Genomic DNA, 9939 nt, shown 5'->3' on the forward strand with positions numbered 1-9939 from the left:
ATGCGGAATTGACACAAAAATCACTCGATTTTGTTGAGTAACGAAGAAACTGCCTAAAAACTGCGTATATATAATTATTATTATTTTTTTGGCAAATAAAGTTATTTTATTACCAAAAGGAGAGGGCTAGCAAGAGAACTAGCACAGTGTTAGGCACAAGCCACCACAACACCAAAAAACAACAAGCACAAAGCTAAACACTAGCAAAAATAGACACCTCTAACACAAACTCAGCACAGCAGCTTCTGACTGTCAGTGGCCCTACAAGCCACCCTAAACTGAATATCATGCACTAAATCAGCAGGGCTTCTGCATTGTTGGTTAAACACCATCTCATTTCTCTGAAGCCAAATGCCATAAATGCTTTCAGAGAAGAACATCAGCAGCAATTTATATCTATCACCAGTTCTTTTAGTAGCTTTCAAGATCCAAGCAAGTTCCTGATCAAATGGAGCAGGATTTCTGTGAAACTGCAACTGTTGAAGGATCTTTCCGCACACAGCAGCAGAATAAGAGCACTCAAAAAATAAGTGACCAGTAGATTCAGGCATGGTTGAGCAAAGTGGACAACTGTTAGCAGTGACAATCTTCCAAGCTAGCAGCCTATCTCTGGTGGGAAGTTTGTTCCACAGTGCAAGCCAAGTGATAAACACACTCTTAGGGGAAGCTTTATTATTACAGACCACTCTTTTCCAGGGAACTTTGTCATGAACACCAAGGAGATGTTTATACATCAGTTTAATAGAGAATTTCCCTTTCTGCACAACAGCATCCCATCCACCAACATCATCAATCAGAGTGTGAGAATCCAGAATCTTCCTCAGTAACCAAGAGATTGTAGCTGGCCATTGAGTGAATAGAGGCCTGTTTTTTATGTAATAGGTGTGAACCCATCTGCTCCACAATCTGTCTTCTTTGTGAGTTAGAGCCCAAAGCAGCTTAGCCACAGCAGCTTTATTCCATAGCCCCATTTCCTTAAGGTTCCACCCACCAGCACTTCTAGGAAGACATAGAGAGTGCCATGCCACCAGAGATCTTTGGAAGGATCAGTAAGACCAGTCCAAAGGAAAATCCTACAGTAGTTCTGGATTTCCTTTAACACTTTCTTAGGCAAAATAAAGATTTGACACCAGAAAGCTTGCAAACTAAGCAAGATTGCTTGAACCAGTTGAAGTCTACCAGCATAAGAGAGATGCCTAGCTGTCCAAGACTTAGATCTAGCCACCACCTTGTCAATCAAAGTTCTGCATTGGTTATAAGCCAGTTTTTTAGTAGAAAGTGGAACACCAAGATACCTAAAGTGGAATTGCCCCTCTGGAATATGAACTGCATCAAGAATAGTTGATTTGGTAGCAGCAGGAACCCCACCAATGTAAATGTTACTCTTGTCCAAGTTAGCTTCAAGACCTGAAGCTCTTGAAAAATTATTGAAAGCAGCAAACAGCATCTCAACTGACAGAGTATCAGCTCTTGAAAACATAAGAAGATCATCCGCAAACATCAAGTGTGTGAGGGCCAACTTTTCACACTTAGGGTGGAAATTGAAATCTGGCAGAGTCTGCAGCTGCTGTAAGTGTCTTGTAAGATATTCCATACCAATAGCAAAGAGAAATGGAGACATTGGATCACCCTGTCTCAATCCCTTCTTTGCTCTGAAGGGTTGTGATGGCTTCCCATTGATCAAAATGCTATAAGAAACAGTAGAGATACAGGTGAAAACCCACCTCACAAAGCACACAGGAAACCCAAGTTCCACCATAACACTTTTCAGAAAAGACCACTCAATGGAATCATAAGCTTTCTTCAAATCCACCTTTATGAGACACCTTGGAGAGATGTGAGTTCTGGTATAACCTTTGATCTGCTCAGTTGCTAGGAGAATATTATCAGAGATTTGCCTGCCAGGTATAAAACCAGATTGAGCTTCATTCACAACATCACCAATAACACTCTGCATCCTGGTTGTGAGAATCTTTGCCACTAGCTTATAGATAACAGTACAGCAAGCTATAGGCCTAAAATCCTTAACCTTAGAAGGGTTAGGAACCTTAGGGACAAGAGTAATGGAAGTACAGTTGAATTGAGGCAGCATAGTGTTAGTTCTGAAAAATTCAAGTACAGCTTTATACACATCAGCCTTAATAACATGCCAAGTTCTTTTAAAGAAAACAGCATTGAACCCATCAAGGCCAGGGGCTTTGTCATCACCAATCCCCTTAAGAGCTTGGTCAATTTCTAAAGTGGTTACCTCTCTGGATAGCCATTGTTTAGCAGAAATACTGAGAGTACTACCACTTCTCACAGTAGGAATGTGGACTGCAGGCAAGGACTGAGCAGCTGACCCAAGCAATTTTTTATAAAAACCAACAATTTCACCCTGAATGGCATCAGCTTCAACCAATTTGTTTCCACAATCATCAAACAGAACTGTAATCCTGGTTTGCCTATTCCTTTCCTTGACAGAAGAGAAGAAGAAATGATGATTAGAGTCCCCCACTTGGAGCCATTGAATTCTTGATTTTTGCCTCAAAGCAATTTCATCCACCCTAAGCCATTTCCTCAAATTATCAGTGCAAGTTTTCTCTTGTTCAAACAACGTAACTCAGGAGAAGGAGTAGTTTGAAGTGAGGTTTGAACTATCTCTAGCTGAGATCTAGCCATTTCAATTCTCTCTTTGATGCCAGCAAACTCTTCAGAATGCAGTGTTTTCAACTTGTGCTTCACAAGGTTCAATTTAGACCATAACCTAAACATAGCAGAACCTGTTTTCCCACTGGTACCCCAACTATTCTCAATCAGAGAAGCAAACTTACTATGATCTGCAAGGTAATTCAGAAATCTAAAAGGTTTGCCTCCCTCCACTTTATCAGGAAAACAGTTCACCAACAGTGGAGAGTGGTCAGAAATGGAAGAGTTGAGGTATTGTATAGGAAGACCACTAAACTTATGGATCCAACCTGCATTACCAAGCCCCCAATCAATTCTATTAGCTGTTTTCCCATCACCATAACCTTTATGCCATGAGAAATAGTGACCCACACTTTGTAGGGGAAAAAGACCAGCAGTCACAATAAACTCATTAAAATCTTTGGTTTCAGCAATAGAAACCTGAGAACCATTAATCCTATCAGTGTCAGACAAGAGAGAATTAAAGTCACCAGATAAGAGCCAAGGGTGAGAACCAACATTAGGGAGGAGAAGCACAAGGGAGTGCCAAAGATCCTTCCTAGTTTCAATGGTATGCAAACCATAGACTGCTGTAAAGAAGAAAGAAACATCACCAGTTCTATCCCTAATCACACAATGCAAAAACTGCTCATGAGTATGCAGAATTGACAGATCAACTTCTAATTGTTGCCAACCCAACCAGATCCTGCCTCTAGGATTCAAGCTATAATTGTTCCCCCAACTCCAGTGTCTACCAAGTTTAGAAGACAGCCTAGGAAATTTAGCTATTTTTACTCTAGTTTCTAATAAAGCAATGATATTAACATTGTTAACTTGCAACAGATGCTTTACCTCAGAAGCTTTAACAGGATCATTAAAGCCTCTCACATTCCAAGTACATAAGTTAACCTTCTTCATGAGGTTCATGTGAGGTATTCTGCACAATCACACCATCACTATCTATTTCTCCAGAGATCTCCTTGAATCCCAAATCACCAGAGAGCACAGTGAAAGGATTACTAGGGCTCAAATTCCTCATCCTGCTAGGTCCCCTAGTTCTCCTTGTTACAATGTTCCAATCTTGGCCACTAGTTTGAACTACAGGTGGATCATGATGAGGAGTGAGGATCCCCCCTGTCTGTTGCTGTGGGGCTGCAACATGCTGCTGAGTTGGTTTAGCCACCCAAACCTTCTTTACAGCTGGTTTAGGAGCTACTTTAGAGGGCTTGGTACAATCATGGCCTGCTGTATTGCACTTTTTACAATAGAGGGGTTTCCAATCATACACTACAGCTTGCTTAAACATAACTCCCCTAGCATCTTCAATCCAAACATGGTCGGGTAGCACAGTAGTAATATCCATATCAATCAAAACCCTGGAAAATGAAACTCTCTCCTGTTTTATTGTACACTCATCAGCACACAAGGGAACCCCCAACAAACTACTGATCCTACTGAGAGAATCACTCCCCCAGCAATGCAAAGGCAAATTAGGAAATTTAACCCACAAGGGAATCACTTTGAGAACCTCCTCATAGAAGTTGAAATCTGCTGCCCATGGCTTAATGATCATTGGATTACCATAAAAGGTGTAAGGACCCCCTGCAACAATGCGATTCTTATCCTCAATGCACTCAAATCTAATGATAAAGTACCCTTCATCATGAAAAAACACTTGAGGAGTAGCAACTTCACTCCACACAGCAGCCATAAATCTCCTTACAGAGGCCAAAGTTGGTGATTCTCCTACAACATACATAACTAAAGAAGCCTGCCATTTATCAGCCATAGTGGCAAGCTCAGATTGCTGCAGTTGTGCTACTTTTTTCCCATCTTTAACCAAAGGTGTCACAAATTCCAGGGGAGCTCCTTTGGAAGCAAGCTTAGCCCCAGCAAATAGATTCACCCATGGTTCCTTAACAGTTCCCCCCTCCTTAGAAACCTGTGTCGAACCACTAGGAGAAGCTTGATGCTTCAATGGTTGACCAATAACACCCACATTACCAGAGTTTCGAAAAACAGAGTCCGTACTACACTGTGGAATCAAACTCCCCTCCCCAGTGAGCCCCAACGATTGATTCAAAGCAATAATGGTGTCGTGAAGAGCTTTAGGAATCATACCAGCCGATGAGTGCACTAGATTGGAGTAAACAAGTTCTTCATTCTCAAGGTTCATCTCGCTATTTGCAGCAACTGGGTTCGATTTTTGGCCCCCTTCTGGAACCAAAAGAGACTCATTTCTAGGTTTAGACTGAGCGGAATCATCCTCCGAAGCCATTGGTGAAGTTACAATCAAGCTAGCCTTCTTCTTCTTCGCCATTGGTGAAGGTGGCGCACGTTAGTAAGCACCTTTAACGTACAGCCTCTCAGCTTGGGAGAGAAGAAAGCTTGAATTGCAACTATAGCGTACATATAATTAAATAAACGCAATTTGCAATTAATTAACAATTACGAAAATTAATCACCCCTTTTAATTCTTTGCAAATTTGTAAAATTTAACCATGTTAAGCAATTTATAGATTATGCAAATAATAATAGGCTCGTGATACCACTGTTACGTTATGATACATATGAACAACATAAATAATGCGGAAAACCTAGATGCCAGGATACAAATTAATTGCACATAATCATATAGCATAATTTAGATGCATACACTTTGTAGCGTGCCCTCCCTAGCTGCGACGGAACCGAACAAGAACAAGTCTTTAGGACTCCAAGTGTCGTCCCTCCGTAGATAGTCCACAGCACGTCCGGATCCGCCTTAAGATTGGCCAACTAGAATCGCCCTTAAGGTACTATTATTTTCGGCTAAACAGGGCAATAATTATGACTGATTTTTCTGCTTAAAAATCCTAACTTTGAATTCTTTGAAACTTGTATATAAATTTGTGACCCTAGGCACATATTTATAGAGTCATGGAAAAGAACTTAGAATCCTATTAGAATGCCAATTAGTTTAATTAGAATCCCTTTAGAACTCTATTAAATAAATTCTATCTACTAGGATTAGGATTTAATCATAGAACGAATTCTAATAGCTTTAGGATTCGTATCGCACACAACCGCACACGAGCACATGCACGACCACCGCACAGCCCGCGCAAGCCTCACGGCCCACGCGAGCTGCACAGCTCGCAGCCCAGTTGCTCGCAGCCCATATTGCTCGCGCGCGCGCCATGCTTTGCTGGGCCTGGCCTTGCGCTGGGCCTGGCGAGGCTTTGGCAGCGTGTGTTGGTCGCTTTGGCTAGCTGGGCGCAGGCCTGGCTTCGTGCTGGGCCTTCGTCTAGCAAGTCTCGTCCGATGCTAATTCATACGACGCGCTTCGGATTAAATTCTCGGTTCCGGAATTCATTTCCGATACGAACAATATTTAACATTTTCGATTCCGGAATTAATTTCCGTTTCGAACAAATATTTAATATTTCCGTTTCCGGAATTATTTTCCGATTCCGATAATATTTCCGATTCTGACAATATTTCCGTTTCCGGCAATATTTCCGATTCAGGCAATATTTCCATTTCCGATAATATTTTCCAATACGTACCATGTTTCCGTTTCCGGCAACATCTACGACTTGGATAATATTTATATTTCCGATACGATCCATATTTCCGTTTTCGGCAATATCATCGTTTCCGGAGCATTCATTTCTTGCCTTTGACGATCTCAGCTCCCATTGAAACCAAGGTCCGTCGATTCCGAATATCCAGAGATGGAGTATTTAATGCCATTAAATACTTGATCCATTTACGTACTATTTGTGTGACCCTACGGGTTCAGTCAAGAGTAAGCTTTGGATTAATATCATTAATTCCACTTGAACTGAAGCGGCCTCTAGCTAGGCATTCAGCTCACTTGATCTCACTGAATTATTAATTTGTTAATTAATACTGAACCGCATTTATTAGACTTAACATTAAATGCATACTTGGACCAAGGGCATTAATTCCTTAAGAGACGTCCTTGAGGCAGGAAGGACCGAGCTTGGAGTTGGGACAGGGGTCCGGTGCTCATCAAAAGCGTTCTGATGTTGAGTGGGGAGCTTCCCCTTTTATACATGTAGATCCCACCAGGCATTCTTTTGGAGGTGCAAGTAGTTCGAGGCCCTTTGTTCCTCCTCCCGGTTGCTACTTCGGAGGGAGTGGTCCTCATCCCTGGGGTGCAGATTCATGGGCTTACTGGTCGAAGATGGATAGGATGCGCCAGGCTCAGATGTTTGGGTCGTACCAGTATATGGCGATGCCGCCGCCTTATCAGCATCCCTCTCCTCAGCAGGGATTTCATCCCTCTCCTGGCACGCTTCGTATCTCGGAGCAGGATCCTAGTACCCCTGGGACGGAGTTGGATCTAGAGCTGGAGCACCTTAGGAGGCGGAACAGGGACAAGGCGACTGTGGTTGATATCACTACTGATGATGATTCAGACTGACCCTGCATGGTAGCGAGTTCCAGCTTGCCTGGGTTGATTTTGTATATGTTGGGTTGTATTGTATTTGTATGGATTGAAAACATGAATTTTTGTATGGTTGTATGGCTTTGAACTTGAATTGGTTTGAAAATTTTGAAGATTGGATTTTGTATGTTTGAAAACTTGGAACTTGTATGCGTTGTGTGTGCCTTGAAATTTGTAGCTATATGCATGTATGATGATTTTGCCAAAAAATTTGAAAAAATTTGCCCATTTTTTCGGGTGTATATACCCACTATAAGCCCCCACTTTGTTTGAGGTTTTTTGGTTAGGAAAAACGCAAGTCAAAGTATATTCAACTTTTTCATATGCATATGCAGACTCGACCTAGGACGCCGATCTAGGACTAGAATGCTCGAATTTGACTAAAATTGACCCGAAATCTGCTCAAAGCGTTGATCCGGACTGCTTGAAATTGCGCGGCTTGCGTCTTTGGAATCTTGAATAATGGAGGTTGTACTTTTGCTGTCCGAAACACTAAAGAGTGTGTACTCGGAGTCATAAGAGAGGAAGGTGGCCTCGTCCTTTGATGCAGGCCCCTGCGCCTGGCGCAGGCTTGGCGCTTGGCGCCTTTCAGCTGTCGTGCAAGCCGACTCTTGTATAAATAGGGAGCATTTGGGATCATTTCTTGCACCAATCCTTCCCTGCTATCATTGCATACTGCTTCCTCACGAAGAGAAAATATGTCTGTGTCTTGTGAAAATGCCTTTAACTCGTGGCTTGGCTCGCTAGGCAAATTGGAGAAAAGGGAGCTTGATGGTATGAACCTTGGGGTGCTCGTCTCTTTCCGATTTGTAAAATTGTATTTGCACTTCATTCTTGCTGCTCTGGAGGCTTGGGATCCAAATCATCATGTCTTCCGTTTTGGAAATAATGAGGTATGTCCCCTCCCTGAGGAATTTAGTGCCATATTGGGGTGGCCCATTATGCTGGAGCCATGCATGCCTAGTGTTGAAGAACACTTTTTCATGAGTTTTGAAAGGTATCTGGGCTTGAATCCCCCACTTTTGAGTGCTGTTGTATATGACAGAGGGGTGGATTTGTCCCTCTTTGTCACCTACTTTGTTGGGCTTGATGTTCCCAAATTTTTCCGCCTGAGAGCCTTGAGTTTTTGTATATTTGCTCGCTCCCTCTTTTCGAAGCAGGGGTTTGGCAATGGTGATGCCTCCCTAATAGAGATTTTAGAGCAGTTTGCTAATGGTCGGGACCCAATGCCGCTCGTGATTGGCGAAACATTGATGGGCCTTGACGTGCTGAAGTCGAACCCCTCTTCTCTGCCGTCGGGAAGTCCGGTATTACTCCAAGTAAGGATCTAGAGCCCTGTTTGCATTGTTGAATTGTACTTGTATTTGAATTTTGAATGTTGAATTTTGAAATGTATTTCTTGTATACTCCCCAAGGTTTGGCTTATGGAGAGGCTCATGCTGGTGGCACCACCGGAAAACATGTAGAGCTACAATAGAAAAGGGTTCACTGTGCGGCCCATGGTGTATGGCCGGCTTTCATTGGATGAGTGGCGATGCGCACTCTCTGGGATGGAATCTTGTATAAAGTGGGTAGTTCCTTGGTGGGGAATTGCTGCAATGAGGCATGCCCCTGGTTCTACTGCTTTGAGGGTGCCAAGCCTCACAATGTTGGTCTTCTACTCGCCTGCTCGAGTGATGAGACAGTATGGCTTGAAACAGGAGATCCGGGACTGCCAGGAAGAGAACCCGAAACCTGTTGCGCTGAATGCAAATCGACTTGAATTTTGGAGGCGGTATTGGATCGCCAAACCATTATTGAGTATCCAGTTCCCACCTGAGCCAGTTACTCTGTCTGCGGGATACATTGTATGGATGAGAGGTCTAAGCCAGAGGGATGCTTCTCTCACCGGACCAGCTAGAGTTCGAGGTTCTAGAGCTAGACGTCCTGCATCAACTGACTTTGAGGAAGGGGACGGGAGTGTGGCCCATCCGGTGCTTGACCGTTCGGAGTCCAAAGGAGGTTCGTCGTCCTCCCGTCTTGGAAGACTTGCAAGTTCCTGCTCCCGCCGCTTGGGCAAGGGGAAGATTGATGATTGATTGCGGGAGGAGCCAGGGGATAGTACTCAAGGTGCAAGAACTCGAGAGCATAGTCGCCCGACCCTAGATCTTTGTAGGCTGAATGTGTTTGAAATTGTATTGGAAGGAATTGTGTTTAAAATGTTTTTGGAAGACGTGTTTAGAAAATGTGTTTAGGAAGTGAAAAGGCTTTTGGAACTTTGCTTCACTTGATCCTGACTTTGTATTTGAATTAGCTTTGAAGGCCTTATGGCCGAATAAAGAGTTATTGTGTTAAATTCCGCTTGAACATGCTTTGCTTTGAATTGGCACATTTGCAATAAAAGACAACAAAAATTGTGTTTTGAAATTTGATTTGAATTTAGGATGCCCTTAATTGAGGAAATTTTGAATTTTTTTTGTATTAAAGTGGCCGGGCCTCGAAATGAGGTTGCCTACGTGTCCCGTTAGGAATCAGGCCGGACGTAGTTCTGACTACCTTACAAGACCTGAATCTGGATTCTTGAACATGGAACTTAGACATAGAACTTCTTAAGTTAATCGAGGTTGGTCAGAGATCTGAATTATGTTCCATCGATGTCTGTTAGTTCGACTGCTCCTCCAGAGAGGATTTTCTTGACAATGTATGGGCCAGCCCAGTTGGGTTTGAATTTTCCCCTTGGGTCCATGGTGCTTTTGCGAAGGGCTTTCAAGACAAGCTCGCCTTCCTTGATGTTTCGGGTTCTGACCCTTTTATTGAATTGTCTGGCCACTCGGCGC

At 43.0% G+C, this 9939-nt stretch overlaps 1 protein-coding gene across 1 annotated transcript; it reads right to left on the reverse strand.

Moving 5' to 3' along the window:
• Nucleotides 1-230: 230 nt before the first annotated feature.
• On the reverse strand, nucleotides 231-4987 carry LOC130469808 (uncharacterized). The gene is made up of 4 exons (XM_056839299.1): nucleotides 3577-4987; nucleotides 2682-3470; nucleotides 948-2583; nucleotides 231-864 (listed from the first exon to the last, which is right to left on the reverse strand). Exons 1-4 carry the CDS (start codon nucleotides 4985-4987, stop codon nucleotides 231-233), a joined length of 4470 nt encoding a protein of 1489 aa, XP_056695277.1.
• Nucleotides 4988-9939: the final 4952 nt, after the last annotated feature.

Source organism: Spinacia oleracea, chromosome 3 (assembly GCF_020520425.1).
Source record: "Spinacia oleracea cultivar Varoflay chromosome 3, BTI_SOV_V1, whole genome shotgun sequence".
Taxonomy (NCBI): Eukaryota; Viridiplantae; Streptophyta; class Magnoliopsida; order Caryophyllales; family Amaranthaceae; genus Spinacia; species Spinacia oleracea.